This window comes from Curcuma longa, chromosome 1 (assembly GCF_044706935.1).
Source record: "Curcuma longa cultivar G26 ecotype Majalengka, Jawa Barat chromosome 1, ITB_CL_G26_1.1, whole genome shotgun sequence".
Taxonomy (NCBI): Eukaryota; Viridiplantae; Streptophyta; class Magnoliopsida; order Zingiberales; family Zingiberaceae; genus Curcuma; species Curcuma longa.
This window is the reverse complement of record NC_133861.1, coordinates 19,431,679-19,452,061: the sequence shown is the minus strand read 5'-3', so window position 1 is coordinate 19,452,061 and position 20,383 is coordinate 19,431,679. Positions and strand designations below refer to the sequence as shown.

At 38.1% G+C, this 20,383-nt stretch overlaps 5 protein-coding genes across 9 annotated transcripts; 2 read left to right on the top strand and 3 right to left on the bottom strand.

The window, feature by feature from the left end:
- Nucleotides 1–133: 133 nt before the first annotated feature.
- LOC141829361 (uncharacterized) lies at nt 134–1,894 on the bottom strand. 4 transcript variants are annotated; one of them, XM_074716817.1, is made up of 2 exons: nt 1,780–1,894; nt 134–1,676 (listed from the first exon to the last, which is right to left on the bottom strand). In XM_074716817.1, the coding sequence occupies exon 2, from the start codon at nt 1,307–1,309 to the stop codon at nt 410–412; it is 900 nt and encodes a 299-aa protein (XP_074572918.1). In that variant the 5' UTR covers nt 1,310–1,676; nt 1,780–1,894; the 3' UTR covers nt 134–409. The 4 variants fall into 4 exon arrangements, with proteins under 4 accessions (XP_074572918.1, XP_074572925.1, XP_074572933.1 ...); XM_074716824.1 differs by having other exon boundaries at nt 134–1,452; XM_074716832.1 differs by having other exon boundaries at nt 134–1,423.
- Nucleotides 1,895–4,337: 2,443 nt separating this feature from the next.
- On the top strand, nt 4,338–5,025 carry LOC141845536 (mavicyanin-like). Its single transcript, XM_074733598.1, has 2 exons — nt 4,338–4,512; nt 4,619–5,025. The coding sequence occupies exons 1-2, from the start codon at nt 4,338–4,340 to the stop codon at nt 5,023–5,025; spliced, it is 582 nt and encodes a 193-aa protein (XP_074589699.1).
- Nucleotides 5,026–5,597: 572 nt separating this feature from the next.
- On the bottom strand, nt 5,598–7,784 carry LOC141839382 (putative vesicle-associated membrane protein 726). The gene is made up of 5 exons (XM_074727118.1): nt 7,595–7,784; nt 6,302–6,440; nt 6,085–6,205; nt 5,912–5,974; nt 5,598–5,744 (listed from the first exon to the last, which is right to left on the bottom strand). The coding sequence occupies exons 1-5, from the start codon at nt 7,782–7,784 to the stop codon at nt 5,598–5,600; spliced, it is 660 nt and encodes a 219-aa protein (XP_074583219.1).
- Nucleotides 7,785–8,111: 327 nt separating this feature from the next.
- Nucleotides 8,112–11,247, bottom strand: LOC141837133 (HIPL1 protein-like). Its single transcript, XM_074724591.1, has 7 exons — nt 11,135–11,247; nt 10,874–11,031; nt 9,986–10,765; nt 9,671–9,887; nt 9,266–9,444; nt 8,791–9,032; nt 8,112–8,683 (listed from the first exon to the last, which is right to left on the bottom strand). Exons 1-7 carry the CDS (start codon nt 11,229–11,231, stop codon nt 8,230–8,232), a joined length of 2,127 nt encoding a protein of 708 aa, XP_074580692.1. The 5' UTR covers nt 11,232–11,247; the 3' UTR covers nt 8,112–8,229.
- Nucleotides 11,248–12,490: 1,243 nt separating this feature from the next.
- LOC141842578 (uncharacterized) lies at nt 12,491–19,828 on the top strand. Of its 2 annotated transcripts, XM_074730656.1 has the most exons (11): nt 12,491–12,704; nt 13,600–13,702; nt 13,869–14,020; nt 14,347–14,412; nt 16,536–16,675; nt 17,572–17,698; nt 18,373–18,518; nt 18,674–18,809; nt 18,990–19,074; nt 19,154–19,404; nt 19,584–19,828. In XM_074730656.1, the coding sequence occupies exons 1-11, from the start codon at nt 12,537–12,539 to the stop codon at nt 19,698–19,700; spliced, it is 1,491 nt and encodes a 496-aa protein (XP_074586757.1). In that variant the 5' UTR covers nt 12,491–12,536; the 3' UTR covers nt 19,701–19,828. The 2 variants fall into 2 exon arrangements, with proteins under 2 accessions (XP_074586757.1, XP_074586759.1); XM_074730658.1 differs by lacking the exon at nt 12,491–12,704 and having other exon boundaries at nt 13,616–13,702; nt 13,829–14,020.
- Nucleotides 19,829–20,383: the final 555 nt, after the last annotated feature.

Here is a 20,383-nt window from a genome sequence, read left to right as displayed (position 1 = left end):
GTAACTCGATGGAAGTTTGCGTGCATACAGTCTGACTAATCAATAGCAATACAGCAACAATTTTGATCAACTCATAAATTTGATCAGAGAATCTGAAACTTTCTCAGCAGAAAGAAAGAAGATTGTATTATGCATCAGCAAAGATAAATACACGAGAAACAGAACAGAAGACAGTGCCTTTTGCAGTAGCGATATAACACACTGTTTTAACATCTAGACAACTTTCGATGGATATACAAGATTTTTTGTTTTCTCCCCATATGACCTATATATCAAACACTTCACACATCATCAAAAACCAGTACAAGCCTAAATGGACTTGACTCTCATTGATCGAGCAGATCTCTCACTGGATTTTGTTAGCACTCAAGAAAATCAAAGACATAAATATACTCCTTTAAGATACTTCCTATACCTGTTCAGTTTTCCAGGCATGTAGTATCAAAGAAAAACCAAGGCTTTGCAGGTGAGATTGCTTCAGAAGTTGTGATGATGCAGACCAAGGTAAGAACTTCTCGGTCGAGAGGCATGTCTGGAACGTGAAGACAGCATTGGCGTTCGGGGGCCCGAAAAGCCAACTGTGAACATCCCAGAACACCTCGACGGGGAGGCCGTCGACTAGGATAGTCTGATTACCGCGGAATTTCCACGCGAGTCGCTTGATCTGCATGACCCTTTTATTGTCGATGCATATCTCAAGGCATGGATCCTGGACGCCGACGGTGTCGCACTCTATTAAAACATCGTGAAAATTGCCGTTGTTGCAGAATTGAGCCTTCGTCGAATAGGAATTCCTGCCGTAGATGTGCTCTCTCTTGGCTATGAACGCTGCGCTCGACGGGGCAGGGACGGCGTTTGTCTTCTGATGGGCTTCGTGGGTCAGATCACCGAGCAGGAGGACGAGTTCATGGTCGACGACGACGGCAACGTAGTAACACTCTAGTGGCTCAGGCCCCGGTCCGAACTTGGCCGCGGAGAGATCCCAAAACAGGTTGATCTTGCCTTCCTCCACGTTCAAGCTCTTGAAGCCTTTTCTCTTGGAGAAAAGCCACGGTTTGATCTCTAACTTGCAGGGCGACTCGCCGGCTAACTCATCGATCTCGATGCCGAGGCTTTGGCCCATCAGGTTCTTGCTCCATGTGACCGTGATCAGGCACGGACGGGTGAAGAGCTGCGCTTGGTAAAGACAAGTTACGAGGTTCTGGGTGGACTTGCTGTTGCCCCCCGACGACGATGAAGAGTCGGAGACCTGGACTCCGCTTTCGCCGAAGCAGGAAGGAAAATCCCTCATCCTGATGCCTCCGACCATCGAGCTTCTTGCTTCGCAGTCACAGTCTCTTCATCTGATCAAGAACTCAACGACTCAGCACAAACACTTCCCAAGGCTCGTCCTTGTCATAAGATCATGTCATACGACCGCTAGCTAGTATAATCACATCAAACCGCATCATTCTAAAATGAAGAAATAACCAAAACCTCAGTTTCAGAAACAGTTTCGAGAAAAAAAAGAGAGACTAGAAGTGGGAAGATCACGATTCCACAAACACACTCAATGAAAACGCACAAGAAGTTAAAATCATTTATCCAACTTCTTGCTTTGTCCTCCCTCCTCCCTCAATAATGAAACCCTTCCCCCACTGCAAAAGCAGACGGATACAGCACGGCCAGAGGCTTCTCTGGCTCAAACAATGAAGAACACACAAATTATTACCTATGATTTACTAAAGATGCTTTGAGATGAAGAAACAACAAGAAGGAGAAGAGTTGGGAGCAGCTTACCTCAGACCATGGCCTGCTTTCTGTGAGTTCAGTGGTTCGAGGACAGAACAGAGGTGCTGCTTCCTTCCGGAGGCAAAAGCCAAAAACCAAAGCCAAAGGGAGAAGCAACTGAAGCAAGGTTGGAATGTGAGAAGTGAACAAAAAAATAATATTAGTAGGAAAAAGGTAAAGGTGAGACTGTCAAAGGCAAAGGAGACAAAGAGGCAATCGTCACTATAGCAGCAAACGCCTCCGCTCCCATCTCGTGCATCTGTAGTTATTACTCGCAGCAAATAGCAAGCTTTCGATTCCCCACTTGCTCCTGTTTCCCTCTCTCTCGCCTCTGGGAAACACTTTCACAGTCAGTGTTTTCACTTTCAGAAGGAACCGAGAAGAGGGAGGAGGGGCCTTCTTTGCGAGCGAGAGCAACAGAAGGCACATGAACGCATGATCAATGCTTCAAAGAGGAGTAGATCCCAACAAAAGCTTTATTGCCGTAGAATATAAACCGGCATCGTGCCATTGCCTGTAACTCAACGACAATCAATGAAGCCCAAACGTTTGCTTTAATTGATCTTTTATGTTTCTTTTTCTTTTTAATTACAAATAAAAGAGGTGATGATGCATGAGCATGAAGTTGGAGTTATGAATGTGTTTGTTTATCAGAGAAGATAAAGAAATGCAAAAGGAAGATTTTGATGCAAACCTTGAAATTGGAAATGTAAACAAAGAAAATTATAGTTTCGGAAAGAAAAATTAGTTTCTTCTAAGAACTGTTCTTTAGTTTCTTGCCAAGTAAACGAAGGATTTCAGACAAGCAAGCCTCGTTGCATTCAGTAGGCCCACAATAAGAAAGGAGATGGAGATCATCCTCATCTCTAGATAGCTATAACTCACCTCCGACCTACTCATACCTACTTGTATTTATTTACACTAGAATTGGTCCATTTAAGTGGCAATCTATTTTCCATTTTTACAATAAAAAATGTCTTCTCAACAAGAATGAAGAAGATGACCTACTACGATGTGGACAAATGACAACAAGTTAATTTATTCTCTCTCTCTCTCTCTATATATATATATATATATCTTCTCCTCCTCTTTTATTTCTAAAATTATTATTATTTTAAAATAATTTTAAAAAATACTTTATTACTCAATCCATAATTCTAGATGCACTGATTGCTAAAAAAAAAAATAGTATTCAACATTTTAAGCAATGAGATATTATTAGTATGGTGTTACATCTTTCTATAGATGTCCATCACAATTCACAACCATACAAATAATTAACATCAATTTTGGGGTTTAACCATATGACTTATCTTTTTATAACTTATATACAAATAAAGTTCAATTATTTGTTTCATTTGGTCCCAACCTCTACATGGGAGATGATGGCTATCAAATAAACATCTGCCATCACTACGATCTTTTATTTTTATTTGAAATTATTGTGTTAGCATCGGAAGGTCATGATCGAGTGGGTCAATCCATCAATAAATTTGAGGCAATAGTAATGAGTTGGTCTTTTGATATAGAAATTTAACATAAAATAAGTGGATAGCAGCACCATTTGATTTGCACAGATAAAATTAGTGTTATCTTAAATACCAACTTTAATTAATTCAGTGAGGTCGACAAATTTTCATCCAATGCCATGATTGATTAATTTAATTATTCATATCAATTTGATATTTTAATTAATTAAGTCATATGACACCATAGAATCATTCAATTATTGTCACACTCCATCTGATCAATTAAGTTGAACCATATGTTGACCATTTGAGTTGATTGCCCAATTTGTTTGATTAGGTTCGCTTAGTTTGGATTGATAGAGCCAACTAAAATTTTTTACTTTAATTCAGTTTGACGAAGTGAACAAAGTAAATCAATCCATTTGAATTTGATTAGTTGTATAGATTAATTCAGTATATTGTAAGCCAATTATTGAATTGAATTGATTGAGTCAATTGAGGAATAGCAATGTGATAAAACATTGTTCATTGTATCATTGTCTCCTAATCCATGATGTGAGACCATTGAGATTAATGACAACTAAGTCTATCAAACTAGTCTTCTAATTCATAATTGTTTTAAAATTCTTGTACAATAGGCTTAAGATTATCATCTCACAGCTAATCAACTTGTCAATTTCATATATGAAATTTAAATTAATAAATTTATACAGTTGTTAATATATAGCGAATGGCCTTTATGCAATGGGCCTACATCAAATCGAATAAAGCCTAGAAAATGTAAAAAAAAAAAAGAAATCGCACAATTAAATCAGTAGATTAAAAATGGGGGTAAAAAAAAACATGTCGTGAAGTTTGAGCAATCTCGAAGGAATTTGCAGTGGTTAATGGAAGCCAAACAGGCATGATGATTCCACTCTGCCTCCACCATGAACTTAAACCTTCCACTCCACGTTACATGATTCAACTTCCACTTCACTCGAATTAGATTGAACTTTTTTCCCCTTCTTATAATTATTATTATTACATGCACCTCTGCCACGAGACGAGGAAGAAGAGGCCAAGAGTGAGACAGTGTCTCTTTCTTTCCCCTGCTAAATGGAGAAGGTGATGGTAATGGTGGTGGTGGCAGCAGCGGCAGTGGCCGCCGGCGTTGGGCGGTCGGAGGCGGCGGTTTACAAGGTGGGTGATGCGGTGGGATGGACCATCCTGGGGAGTCCAAACTACACGGCGTGGACCGTCTCGAAGGACATCCATTTGGGAGACACCATAAGCAAGTCATCCTAATCCTTGTCGTCTTCCTCTTCTTCATAATTTCTGCATTTTAAAGGCGAGAAAATTTGTTGTTCTCGTTGTGTATAACGTGGTGTTGCATGCAGTGTTCGTGTACAACAAGAACTTCCACAATGTGCTGGAGGTGAGCAAGGAGGACTACAAAGCGTGCAACGCGGCGTCGCCTATTGCCACCTACACCACCGGCAACGACTCCGTCACCCTCAATCGCCGCGGCCACCACTTCTTCATCTGCGGCGTCCCCGGCCACTGCGCCGCCGGCCAGAAGGTGGACATCAGGATCGCCAAGCTACACGCGCCTTCTGGCGCCGTCGCACCCACTGGATCCACTGCGACGTCCCCTGTTCCAGCCGCTGCCGACGCCGGAGGCTCAGTCTCAGGACCTGCCCCGGCGCCAGGCCCTCGACCCAGCGCTGCCGGCGAGGAACGTGATCTTTCGCAGGAGGTGCTGCTTTGCCTCTCTGCTATATCTGCGGTATTGATTCTGATGTAGTCGTGAAACAAAGGGAGCGATCGATTTGAACGGAGGCGTGCTATTCTATGACTGCGGCCTGCAGGTGTTGTTTTAAAACTTGATATTATTGTTTGCAAACTAGCGACTGTTTCTTAAATTGGAATTGGATAATTATTTAAAAAGTAAACGTTTTGAATTGGATTTGGATTTAAATTTTTTGGATTTGGCACCATTAAAAATCATGTCAACAACAACAAAAAGAATCATTGGAAAGAAAAAGGAACTAAAGCATTAGTTTATGTGAACCAAACAAGCCATTAGTTTTGGAACCCTTATTTAACATCTGTATCTTTTCCATGAAAATAAACACAATGGAAATGATAATTTCAGCTGCTACATCTTCTAAGACAGCTCAAATAACATGTTTTTTTTGTTAAAAAAAAAAGAAAACAGTGTCCAAACAAACAAACAAAAAAAAAGACATAAGAGTCACAACCTATTCACATCGTGAACAAACAAACAAAAAAAAAAGGGAATTGGTAGCAAAAGGAAGGAATGGAGTCAATGCGCTAAAAAAAATGGTAGTGGCAGTGATGCATTATCGAATCCTCTTAGAAGCACCTGAAGCCATGGCAAATTGATATGAGGATAAGGAGCATCAAGAGAATAACTATGCCAAAAACAGCCAGCTTTATCTTCATATTCTCTACCCACATTTTTCTCCTCATCTTTGTTCCCTGTTGTCTGAAATCTTGTGCCTGAAAGCCCCCGCGTATAAAAATATCGAAATCAACAAAAGGCAAAGTGAAATGAGAAGATTTACTGAAAGAACAACATTTTTCTCCTTTCACAATTAAAGAAACAGCACTGTCGAGGTAACCTTGCAATTGCCTCCACAGATATGTCACATATTTTCATTTCATACCTGAGAGCGAAGATTGTCAGTTTTATCGACAAGCAACTCAATTTTCTCCCCACGTTCAAGAACCTAAAATCAGCAGAAATATATAAACAAAACACATAACATCGACAACATTATTTTGGAATATAGTTGTTCAAATTCATGTAGGATTTGTATGAATTACAAGGAAAAAACACCTTCTCAATATTTTCCATCATCACTCCTTTTACTTCAGAAACTTGAGCTTTGACTTTGGCGATCTTGTTTATCTCCTCAGGGTGATCAACACAGTATCGCATATGCTCTTTTAGCTTGGACCTAACATTGTTGGCAAAAAAAAAAAAAAAAAAATCCATAATTGACTACCTTAACAAATTAAATAACAGCAAAACGTTCAAAGGAGAAAAACTGTACTTGTATTGTCCGTTAAGGCTATTGGCTGCGGCATTTGCAGCTTTTGCTGCATATTTTTTACCGAAGTCCTCCTTAACCCTCTCGAGAAAGGCAATGGGAGTTTGCCTGCCTGCCGACTCATTGGCGACAACGCAATATGCTGCGGTAATGATGTCTGACATCAGATCCACTTGTGAAACCATTCTTCGAATATTACAGCTTATAGACACTTGCAAACTATGTATAAATAGAAATATTCAAGCTTTGTCGACTAAACAATGAAATTATCATGCCAACACTGATTAAATTTCAGCATGACTAGTCTGTCAATGAATGGATTGTTATATGACCAAATAAGTCCAAAGTACCTGCTAATCCATTCAAACATAGGGAATTGCCGGAAACTGCTCTGTTAGTTAGAGCAAATTAAAACACCATGCTCACGTTATTCCACAAGGGTTTTCTTAGGAAGGGAAGATCTTGAACCTAAGCATCACTTATTAACGGAATATATACAGGTTGAACCATTAGAAAAGGTTTGAAATGCACAATTGATTCCTCAATCTAATTTGTGTCTGAAGCTAGACAACTGATAGGTCCATCTACTTCCTGTTTTTCTCCAAAATTTTACAATAGTTTAACGCAAACAGGTAAAATATTCCTCAGATGTAGCTGACTTCAAATATTGGTTTAGCTTTCAAGATAAACTTCATTGTTACTGTCGCTTGTCTGGATCATCTATCCCATTATCTCACTGTTTGCATGTTTGACATTCCCAACACCAATGCCATGCGCTGGTTTTGTGAAATAGATAGTTGTTATTCTTTTCCTTCAGTATTTCAGTATTTGTAGATTGATGCAGTTAAGAAGACATGCTCTATACACACAGATCCTACACAATTCTGATAAATAATAGATATGTCGTTGCTTATCCCATAAAATGGAGTTATTTCTTCTCAAATCTAGGCATTCAAACAAAACAATCTCCAGACAAAAACAATTGCATGCAGTATCACGTTGCATCCGTATCCTTGACGTCGTAAAGCGCGCGCGCACACAAAGAAGGGTGAAGAATGAGAGTCGATATCAAATGATGAGCGACATTCCATACCATGCAATTGAAGGTCATCCGAGTTCGAAACCCTTATCTTTAATTACGGAAATCGATTAAAGAAGTGACATGATCCGAGACGTGTGGAGGGCAACCATTAATCAAAACTAACCACAACGCATGATGATCGATGCATCCAAATTCAATCCAACGCCTGACAATGGAACTCATCAAGAACAACTAAAATAGGGATAGGGACTCACTGAAACCGTTCTCGACTAGGTAATTGAAAGTGTGGCCGTCGGAGTTGTAGTTGAACCTGTTGTTGGTGGAAGGGAGCTTCTGGAGGCATTGGGATGCGACGGTGGTGAAGTTTCCGGGGAAGGCGGTGTACTCAGCCAAAATGACGGTCCCGCGAGCGACGAAGCTGTAGATCAGCGTTTGCTGCCCCATCTTCCCTGTCGGGGAAGAGGTAACTCTAACCCAAGTGGTGCGGAAGGTCCAAGGGAGGAAGGAGGAGGATGAGCAATGGCGAATGGTCCAAGTCTGTGGAAACTGGAGAGGAGAAGAAGGGGCGGTTTTTCCGCTTCCTTTTGGTTCTCCACCTGCCACACTGCTCTAATTGTGCGGATCGTTTATTGAATTTTGATCTCAAAATAATTTTTGACCCTCGCATATTATATTTAATTTTCCTCAATTACGATTACGATTATATATTTATATATATTTTTAACAATCTAAAAATAGAGTGCATTCTTATTTTTGGCAACATCCAGAAGCGTACAGAAGAAGCACTCAAAGCAGCGGGATGTTCAATAAGACTCAGATTGCTTCAGAGATGATCAAATCCATGAAACTGCGTTGGACAATTCGCCTAAAATTCCAAATGATCGCAACATCATGGACAACCTCGCTCACTCAGCATCATCTTCTCCTTCACTGGCACTGCATGCGGTGCTTGAATATAAATCAAACACCAGAGCAGCACAAGCAGCATCACCACCAGTCTCCCCAGCAGCCCCCCAGTTCGGCATGCAGATGAAGACTGGCTGGGAGTTGAACTCCCTGCGACGGTTGTGTCCTCCGATGGGCAAATATAGTTGCAGCGGCTCGGGGGTACGATTCTGTACACACCATTGCTGCTTAACAGGAAGACGTCCCTTCTGTTGTCTTCCCCAAACGAGCATACGTACCCTAAGCTGGGAAGAGCACTTCCGGCGACGGCGTCGCACGGTAATGGAGAGTTGTTGGTGCAGCCGAAAGGCATCAAAGTGCTGGTGTAGTTTCCACTGTTCTCAGGGTCCTCTGTGGCTGCCCAAATAGCTCCACCATAAAGATCCGCGTACAAGTACCTGTTTTGCAGAACAACAGTTGTTTCGTTCGATAAAAAAAGATCCCAAGTCTACTGAATCTTGACCTATGCAGTATAATTCAGGAATTAGTATAACAGTTAGTTCACCTTCCATGCAAGCATGGGTCTGTCGTCGACCTGTACACATAACCGCCGGTGATCGATGCAGAGCCCATCGTCGTGTTTATATCGGAGTGCGTGTAACCCACGAGGGGGAAGATTGGATTTATGGAGCTGAGTGAAGTGTTGCCGCCGGCAGACCAAGGTGGAGTATAAAGATTAGGACCTTCGTAGACACGCCATCCATAGTTTCCTCCCTTTGTGATCAAGTCTACCTCTTCATACACCTCCTGTAATTTTGTTGGTATCATCAGTTAGCACACTAATCTTTGGCATCATACAGAAACTTCATTGTTCCAGAAGGCAAATTTGTTCAGAAGAATTACGTAGCATAGCAGTATTTCGAAATGGAAGAAGAGAATCGAATGCAGGCAAATCGTGGAACGCTTCTCATATGTTAAAGCGTCGAAGAAAATAACTTTGCGAAGGCAATTTGAAACAAGATTTAAATTGAAAGAATCACCTGGCCAACATCTGCACAGAAGAAATAGGAAGGTCTTTCTATATCGAAACTGCATCGCCATGGGTTTCGGAGACCCAAGGCCCATATCTCACCCTGTAATTCGCCGTCGACAGTGTAAGGATTATCGTCTGGAATGGAGTAATTTCCCCACAGGCCAAGATCATTTATTTGACTCTCGCCTACAGATCAGTAGCAGTTAGAATAGCTGAAACAATCAATCATTGAGTAATGCCTCTTGCAAAACTGAACATGTTCAAATGATGTGGAGTCAAATTTCATGAACATGCATTGATATGTGTGGGCGAAACCAATTTAATTTTTTCATCTCGCTAGATTTTTGAGGAATTGCATCTCAAAGAGAGGAGTTAGAGGAAACAAAATAAATAAGCTTGCCAAGGGACTTACTTTGGATGGTGTTTATATCAAGTCGCATAATTTTTCCAAGCAAAGCTTTCTTGTTCTGAGCAAAGTTGAAGGGGTCCCCTCTGTTTCCACCATCTCCCATCATGAAATACAGATAGCCATCTGTTGGTCCAAATAGAATTTGCCCACCATGATGACTTGTATAAGGAAGGCCCATAGTGAAGATCCTCCTTACTTCTAAAGGACTGGCACTAGTTGCCTAGAATGAACAAGCACAGTTCGTGTGTAATTTGCTACATGAACATGGCAAAAACGAAAACAAGCTCTGCTTAATCCAAGATAGTTAAAGATACATACTGCGGAAGGTGTGGTTGAGGAACTATTGGCAGTAAATTCAGACACAACCGCCTGATATTGACATGGTTGGGCACCATTGTCCCTACCGAGGTCTGAAGGATCACATCCTACATCAGAATTGCAGGAACATCTTCCAGAACAGCTTGTGGATTGAAGCTTATCGCAGTTGTACGAAACGAAAAACCGACCATTCGTCGTAAAGTTTGGGTGAAATGCCAGTCCCATAAGGCCAAATTGAGTGTCGAAGTGGACTAAATCAGTTAAATCGAGAAAAGGGTTGGACTCATCGATCTCCAATGTCCCTCCTGATCCTTGTTCAGGAACACTTGCCAACCATATTTTACCAGCCTGATTCGACACGAAAACGCGATCGGATCCGTCGGGGTGGGCAACCATGTTCAGGTAAGATCCGTTGCCGATTCTCTCAAGACAAAGACCTCCAGGGATGGGTGAGGCTGTGCTGCTACTGAATGAGGTCGAGTTACCATCGAAGCATAGAGTGCTGTCACCCGATGAACCTCCAAACGCTTCACAAAAGTCTGATTCGGAATGCCATAGATCGGCGAGTCTAGATGACGACGCCGGTTGTCCAGGTTCAGCAAATGGAGAATTCTGCATCGAAACATTATTGCAGGAATCCCAAACTTGTTTGCAGAAGTTTTGGTCGGAGACGCTGGCCAGTGAAGAGGCTGCCGATGAGACGGTAGAGTTGCATAGATTCGGTACTGTAGCGAGCGTCGGGCCCGTACCAAACAATTCAGCGGAGTATGGATTACATCTCTGAAACAAATAGGAAAATTATATTGATAGTGCCAACACCAAGATGTTTCCAAAGCAGACAGCAACAGGAACAGAGATGAGATGACAAGTTCGGGGGCAAGGAGTTACCGCGCAGACGATCGATCTCATAAAGGCGGCGCATGCCCCGTCGGAGATGTTCATGGCCTCGAACTGCCGCCGGAGGTCACCGTCATCGGTGGCGTTGCAGCAGCTGCTGCCAGTGTATCCGCAGAAAGCTAAAGGTGTCCTCCGAGTCACGGGCGCCACTGGAACAGAACAAGCCCTGATTAGCTCTGTCTCTAAGCAAAAAAATAACGCACGAAGTTAAACTAAAATGAAAGGAACGAGGAGATCGAAAAAACTAGCTACTTGAATCGGTGCAGAGTTTGAGGGAGTGAAGCTGCGGGAGGAAGAGGAAGAGGAAGAGGAGGAAAAGACGCATGATGATGGCTACGGCTGGCTTCATCGTCTGGGCTCAAAGAGTGAGTTGTTCAGTGTTTGGAGTTGAGACTGGGAAAGGAGGTGGACAAATAGGACATTCATATCCAATCAATCTATAGCAGATCTGCCATGGTTGACCTTTGCGATCAGCTGCTGCGCACAGACGCACAATCAAATCGTTTGGTCAAAGAACAGTTCGACTATTTTTCTTAATTTTTATTTTTAAACAATAAAATGTTTTATTAAAAATAAATATTGTTCTCCTGGAGAAAAAAAACAAATATGAAATAAAACTTTTGCCTTATATAGGGCCATCCATTTCCTTAAAAAAAATATCGCTCGTGCTATTTAATGAAATTATAATTTTTATTTAGGAAAATGGAAATAGTTTTATTTGAATATTTTGCAATAAAAGCACAATTTACGTATTTCTAATATTATTAACAGTTAATTATATTCATTTATTCCAGTATATATATTTAATATTTTTGTTTTGTCGTCCATAAAGTAGTTGGCTGGTGCGCAAGTAGTTGGATCATGTCCTTGTGCTTTGACCGTTTAGATCGGCGTCGCATTCACATCTTTGAAAAATTCCTAAAATAATAGAGAATCTAAATTTTTTACTTAAACAAATCCCTATATAGAATGCATTTAATCCCTAATCATTCATTAACAGCAAATGTGTTACCTCAGAGAGTGATAATATGGTAAATAGCTAACTTTATGTTAATAGAATTGAAGATTTTTTTTTTTTTTTGAAGTATTATTTTGAATTTTAAAATTATTTTGAAGTATGAGTGATTAATGATCAAGGATAATTTGCTGTTAATCTTGAAACTATTAATATTGGAATTTTTAGAAACAAAGACAGTTTGAACGAAAAGAATGGTATTCAGTCTTAATTACTGGCCCAAATTGACATCCAGCCATCAACTTGATTGGCACGAATAGTTTAATTCGAATAAACCTGACAGCTTGATCTAGCACGATATAAATTGGGCTAAATTGTATCCAGCCTAAAATTATTTTTATATATAAACTAATAATGATATTATAAATATTCAGATATTTTTAAATAGTATGAAATAAAAAATAATATTAATAATTAGGGGTGTTTTATACTTTTACTTTCTTCTAAATAAAATTTAACATGGAAAGTAATAAATATTTTTGAATTTAATTTCCCTTTGTTCGGGTTTAAGAAATGAACTAAAAATTGGTAATTGGAATTTAAGGGGTATATACGAAATATTCTCAAAGTCATGGGCTCACGCAAAAGAAAAGTTTGTTCGGCTCAAACCCTTCGCCTCCGGAGTTCCATCGAGACGAAATGGCTCCCGCCCCAGAGCAGGAAGGACTAGGAATAGGAGATAAGGCAAGACGAAGTGAAGATGATGCAGAGGAAGCAGAAGATGATGCAGACGAAGAGGAGGAGGAGGTTGAAGCCGACGCTAATGCCCCCTCGCATCTTCCCCTTGCTCCTCACTCCGACTCTGAGGTAATTAGTTGGCAAAGGGATGAAGTTATTTCGCCTTCTCTTTGTTTTACGTTTGCAATCAAGATTATCATTGTTTGGTTAACCTCGTGCCGTATCTTGGCCTTGGGACAGGCTGATATGGGCAGGAAAAGGACGATTTTTTTTCGCGCATAGTGTCGGTCAGTATAATAATTTTAATATAGCAAAGATGATAATGCTAAGATGAATTCATGTGATTATTAGAAAAGTTATTTCCCTCCAAAATTTAGAGCACTTGATTGTAGCTCAAATGATGAAAAAAAAGAGAAAAATACGTTAAGGTAGGATAATATGTTCATAGGCGGGGTATAAAATTTATAGCTATACAAGTGGAATGAATTATAGTTGAAATTACAATTGCTCGAGAGGCCAAAGATTGTTCTAGATCTTAGACTGGACTGCTTGATACAGCTGGATTTAAAAGTGTGATAGTCTGACAACGACCATTACTGGAGAGTACTCCATTTCTACACAATGACACATTCTAATAACTTTTTTGGGCCTGATATAGATTGGCACGATGCAATACGCCAGTGCCATATCTGTGCGACATTTTTTGAAAAAAAAATGAAGTCCATGATCTAAAACATGAGAGTTTGTCTATCTGGAATCTGAACTTTCTAGTTAGAGTTGTTTTCCATTCTCTGCATTTGAAAACTCTAACACTAATTGAAAATGATTTAAAACATCTGAATGATGGGGTATAACCTTCCATAAAGTTCAATGCAGGAATAAGATGCATGTATCTAACCCTAAATAGTTAGGACTAACACAACATAATGATGATGATGATTCTTTGCATTTGAAGCTTTTTACTATAATAATATCTTATTGAAAGTTTAAGCCTCAATGGTTGTTTCACCTTTTTCTTTTGCAGATATTAGATGCAACGACAACAGTTGATCCTAGCTATATCATCTTTCTTATAAGACAACTTCTACCATATGACTCGAGTGTAGGAAAGCAATCTAAGGTGGCAGGTATTTGGTTCAATGGCTGAAAAATATGTTTGGGAAAGAAAATTTTAGAAATATAATTTATGATAATCATACTTTGAAAGTCTTCTTTATGGCATCTCAAATAAAAACCATCAAAACTGTATGAAGGTTCATGAACATATCATTGATGAGACTACATCTGGCTCAGACTCTGATATGCAAAAAGAACTTCGTAAAGGAGAAAGAAATGTTGAGCTAGATGATAGGAAACCCTCGACTGAAGGTACAAAAGAACCACGGGAAGACTGTGGCTGTATCCTATGGGATCTTGCAGCTACTGAATCGCATGCTGAACTAATGGTATGCATTGTTTGGAAGTTTAAACATTTTCTTTTAACTCAAGCTATTAGCTGCGACATAAGCATTCAGAGTAAAAATTGAAAACTTACTCAGGATTTGATACTCCAGTCCTGAAGGTTTTCACAGTTTGGTTCTATTTGTTTACACAATGTTTGGTTGTTTTCTAGTACCAAACTATTTATCCCATATTAGAGCTGCTTGGTCTGCTTTTTGTCTTCAGCACATCTTTACAGTTCTAATTCAAATATGCAGCATTTTTTGATAGTTTAGACATGATTAATTAGTGAAAGGGACTATTGTTGTTGATCTGGTTGTGAAAAATTCAGGTGCAAAATCTAATACTTGAAGTGCTAGTTGCCAGTCTCCATGCAACAGGTTCTTTCCGGCTGAAGGTAAGATGCTGCTGCTGTTAAACTTTACATGTTACATCTTTAAATGATGTTTCAGAAGCATCAGTTAATGCATTGTTGTGTGTTCACCAAATTTTACAATGTTTTATTTGTGAAAATTGGGCTTCTGAAGATGCATGTTTCTTTATGCTAACATGCATACTAAATTTACACACCACAGAAATTTATAAGCGCAGCAAGACAAGTCTTGGTCTATTATGGTCAATGTGTCCTACATGGACCTTTGTGATATTAACGCTTGAAAGAAATGCTTCCATAAACTTTTGCCGCAAACCTTCTTGTTCCTAGAAGCAGATAAGTGATCATTTTAATTAGATAGAATTTTATATATCTTAATAACACTACAAATTTATGTAGCAAATGAAGCATCTATTGTGTTGAAACTCAAAGTACAAATGCTTCATATTAGCTTAGAAAGTGAATAATTAGTTTTATTTTTGTTGCTTGATGAATTCCATTATCGGTTTGAGCCAAATATTTGTTGGCACTCCCTAGGACCCAAATTAGCCAGACTTATGAGCTATGAGGCTTTCTCTTTTGTTAATTCAAGGTATATTTTTATTTTTTGTTAAAACAGGAAGGATTTTGAGGGATTCTATGATAAATGGCTTGTAACTTTTAAATAACCTTGACAACCTACATTAGAAGCATGCTGTAGTGGAAAACCTGAAAAGACGAAGGTGAGAAGACTAAGAGATGGCTACAGCAGCTACATATTATATTGGCAAAATATGACATCTTATTATGTTTATCATATGTTACATCCTAGACTTGGATATCTGCGAGTTATTATTATTATTGAACTATTAGAAGGTCCTTAAGGATGACAATGTCACCCCTCCCCACTCCTCTCTCCCATCTACATTGTGTGATAGGGATAAGTTGGGGAATTCAAAAGCAGAAAAGAAACCTACAAGCAGGCTGGGGGATAGGATTTTGTGCTCCACCTCATCTCATATGCTGGGCTCTTACCACATCTTTTTATATTATAAAATTATTTACTTAAATATATTTCTCACTTATAGTTTAATATTTTTACCTATTATTTTTTTCCTTGTGCTTCCCCAGTTGCCTCATCATCACTCTTGAGTTAGGTATGCTAAAATGATTCTTCAGTGATAAACTCCAAGATAATTTTGCTGACCTAAATAAGCAAGGGCTAATAAACTGGAGTGAGTGGGCGTGATTTTCATTTAGGCTTTTTGTCTGCATATTGACACGTGATGTATGTGAAAAATTTTGAAAAATAGATTTGCCATTGTAATTATACTTTGCCTTTAAAAAATAACCTTCAATTTCAAGGCATAAAGCTATGGAGGATAATTCATTTAAAGCAAATTAGGTATACTTGGTGAATTTGAATCCAATTAATCACATTTGCTATTATTTATTATTAAAAGTAAGGCAAATAATAATTATCTATCACTTATGTGTATGAGTATGACTATGGCAATTGTGCCAAACAGTCACTATTCTACGCTGTTGAAATTCTTAGCCAAGGCATTACAGTATCTACAGCATTTGTTAGTTTATTTGTAGGTTATCAAGTATCAATGCTCTAAAAATGACACTGAGCTTAAGACATTTCTGCTTTTTAAGAACAATGGGCCCTTTTTGTTGGAAGTCTTTTAATGTCACTAGTACAATGTTTTATACAGGAATTTCGGTTAATAAAGTTGTTATAAAATGGTTTTCATGAAGATCATGTTGGTAATAAAAGAATAGTAAAGTTAGAAAATAGGGCTTTGTGTTTGGTGCTCAATTGACAAAATTCCTGAATAATTGACAACTAATAAATTCTGTTGTTAGACAAGATGAATCAATAAGGAATATAGGTGTAAGAGGTTGCGGGAGGCCAGTGAAATTCTACTTAGCATAATTAAAAATGACATGAAAGATCTAGAACTTAGCAGCAGGTTGCTTGATATAGAGTTCCGGTGAGACAGGCATGGATGCTGAAAACACTCCAAGTGGAACTGGTGGATTAAATTCATATAGTTAACCCTAGATTGTTGGGATTCTCATTCTATTTGTTTGAATTTTTGTTCATTATGTTATTCAACAAGATCTGAAATAAAATGCTGCACATGTATAATTTTCTCCAGGAAATTTGCTTGGGAATCATTGGGAACTTAGCCTGCCATAAAAATCTAAGCTCTACAATCGTATCTACAAATGGTTTGATCCAAATAATCGTTGATCAGTTGTTTCAAGATGATTCTGTCTGCCTTTCAGAGACATTCAGGTGTTGCCTTAATTTGCCATACATATGTTTGGAAGTTGCTATCTGTAGTCTGATTGTAGGTTGATGCACACTTAACATCGAGATTAGGGGTCTCTGAAAGATCATTTACCATTGTAGTTCAAAAATTTGTATGCATGTTACAAAAATTGTGATGAAAATATATTAGTGCTAATAATAATCCACTCTTATAATGGTCTTGATCACGTCATTACTAGCTACAACAAGGAGTGTTAAATCTTAACAATTTTGTTCAACTATATGGATCTTTCTTGGAGATTTGGCTTTGTACGAACTCTTTACTAATAACATGGTTATGGTTAATACCTTATATATATATATATATATATATATATAGTTTTTTATTGCACTAATCTTGATTCAACTTTGACTATCTATATTTGTTTGTCTATTTTCTCTGCATATCTATGGTGACCACCTATTCTTAAAAAGTAATACCATTATGTTCTCCTTCCTGACAACTCCACATATCTATTTCATTAGATGGATCTCAGCATTAGTTTTTGCATATTTTTCTTAATTATCCAACACTTTTATTAATCAAAAGCAGCTCATACTGGAAATGTTTGTGAATAGCTTTTTTCACTCTAATATGCAAAGGATGTTAATCTTTCATTTGAAACACCTGACACTCTATTTGTGTCCTCCAGCTTCTCTGCTACAATCCAAAATATCTGAAATTATTAAATAAACATGAATTTACTTTACATTAATCCTAACTAGTCTCAAGTTTCCTCTTAGTACTGCTAAAACTGAACCTATTAAATCTTGCTTATGCTATGAGGTCTCTAGTTTCTAAGAAAAGAAAGAAATAATTAGTCATAAACCTAAAACATTTTTAAATTACTAATTTTTTTTTCACATTGGTGTCTGTGCAGGCTATTGTCAGTGAGTCTCCAGAGTAGTAGTTCTGTCACCTGGGCTGAAGCTTTGCTACACGATCAGATTCTTTCACGGATACTGTGGATTATTGGGAATACACTGAACTTGACTCTTCTAGAAAAGGTCTAATATGCCAATGTATAGTTCACCGACAAAATGCCACTAGATTTGGCTAATCTTTGGCTGGAAATTTTAAGTTCTTATACCCTTTCATATGAATTAATAGTGCCTCCTGTTACTATAATATGCGATTAGTGTGGGTGATTGTTGTATTTTTTGAGAATGATAAAAATTCTTTTTTCATGAAATCTGGGAATATTAGACAGTCAATTTACCCAGATAAAGGTGTTTTTTATAAAAAAATTCTTTCTGAGTCGAATTGGAATGGGAAAATTGATTAGTTGGGTCTATGGCTTTTGCGTAACATTACAAATCAAGGCAAGCCGATAGAATTGATACAAAATACTTAGCAATTGCTTTTACAAGATCATAGTATTTTTTGGAAGACATCTTGTTTCTAGATTTGGTATTACCCCATGTGTAGATGGGGCATTTATCTTGATATAAGAATTCTCTTTCATTTGGATCATGATCTCAGCAATTAATCGGGATGCATATATGTACTGTAGTCCACTCCTTACTCTGTCAGCAGGTCTATGTTGTTATTTGTTGTTCTTATTCTGTTTCATCTCTTTTCCATTAGTTAAATTAACCAAGCTAGTATTTAATTAAACTTTTCTGGTGATATATTTCCTCTTGTTGCTTGCCCTTTTGATGCCCTGATTCACTGATGGCAGAGCATTGAGTTTTTGCTGACCATAATTCAACATGAAGAAGTGGGGGCTGTTCTTCTTCAGCCTTTGGTGAAGTTTGGTTTACCAAATCTTGTTTTGAGTCTATTAGAATCTGAGTTCAACCAGTTAAAGGAGAACAAACTGGAAAGGTACGTTGAACTGCCTTTTATGTTTGCCAATTGCTTTGTTTTCAAATCCTTCAAAGAAATTGTGCATGATTGGCTTTTGTCTGTTGCAACTTCTGAAGCTACGATATTCTTTTACTACAAATGTGAAATTGCATATTTTGCTGTAACCATCTCAGGTCGGCTGTTTTCGATCTAGTTCTTCAAGTAGTTGAAGCACTTTCAACAGCAGATAATTGTTTTGATTTGATTACTTCCAACAATCACATTTTCCACCTTGTTTGTGAAGTGGTTAAGCTGTCCCATAAGATTGAGGTATGCATGATGCTTGAAGACATTATTCTGTTGTATCGTTTAGTTCAGCTGATATTACTCATTGTGCAGTTCTTGGCTATATCTTCTTTCTTTGTTTTACCTTACTTTACATGTCCATTCTGTGGCTTGTGATGGGTGCTATTAGAAATGCAAATTACTTGACACTTAAACTAAATACAGGTTGATAGCTTATGTGCTTCGGCTGTTGTCATACTTGCAAATATCTTGGTTGATCAGCGTAATTTGGTCCTATCCATCTCAAATGGTATGCCACACTTCGGTGGTATTGTTTGAGAAGCATTATTATTATATCAGATCAACTTATGCTGTATGTTTCCTGCCAGACTTTCAATTTCTTCAGGGTCTACTTGATGTTTTACCCCTTGTTTCTAATGATTCTACTGCTCGAAGTGCATTATGGTCTATCCTGCAAAGGGTGTTGTGCCTAGCTGACGAAAACGACGATGGTTCACTAGACCTGCATCGATTAACATTGCTTCTGTTGGACAAACACTTTCTCATCGAGAATGACATTGATAGTCATGCCAGCGATGATTTTGGCGGTAATGAAGGAAAAGAATTTGTCGTCGCTAGTGTATCCTTTCCGGCAAAATAACACCAAAGGGAAAAGTGACAATAGTATTCCATCTTACTAAGAATATTTGAAATAACAATATTTCTTTTCATCATTGATTTTTCTAATTTATGCTTGCTATCATTTTGCTGGATCCATAATTTCATGTTTGTATCATGTTTTCCTTAACCTTCTCCCAGGTAAAGAGAATTGTCAGTATTCTAGAGAAATGGAAAGAGAAAGATCCATCTTTGAGTGAGAATTATGACGGTAAAGCCCAGAAGTTGCTTGACTACTGTCGTAAGAACGGTTTCTAGGCTTGCATTGCATTCTAGGGAAGATCTAACACATCATGAAGTCACTATTTTTCTTGTAGGACATCGACATGTGCTGTTCTATTACTGAATGTTATATGTTATGTAAACCGACTCTTATTTTACCTTTTCTATTTTCTGTTTTCTATTTTCTGTCAAGACACTGAATTCTAAATTAATAGGTCGAGACTTGGACATATTGAACAAGAGCAGACATTATGATAGATCATTGTCCTGTCATTTTTGTCAAGGTTTGCATCGTTGAAGCTGTTTAATCACAGAGAACCTCGTTACTTTTGTATTTGCCATGTGGTTAATTTTATCAAATAAGTCTACCATGACAAAATCCATTTTGCACAAAAGAGGAGATGCTATTAATACAGTTACCAAACTGCAGTAGAAAAAGATGCGTTTTTACACTTGCAAAATGAAGAAAAACAACGCTGTTTTTTTTGGGTAAAATAATAAAAAGTAGGGAAGGTTTTGTTTTATTTATTTTAAAAAAAGTGTTTGATCGTTTAATGGTGTTAAAAAGATGATGATTTTTTCTTTACTTTTTTCCCCAGAAAACTGAGATTAAAAATTTTCTATAAAAAACTTTTTATTGATATTATGCAACAAAAAAAAAACATAGAGCCAGATTTAGAATTAGTATCGCTTAACTCGAGAACAGCTTACTTTATCGT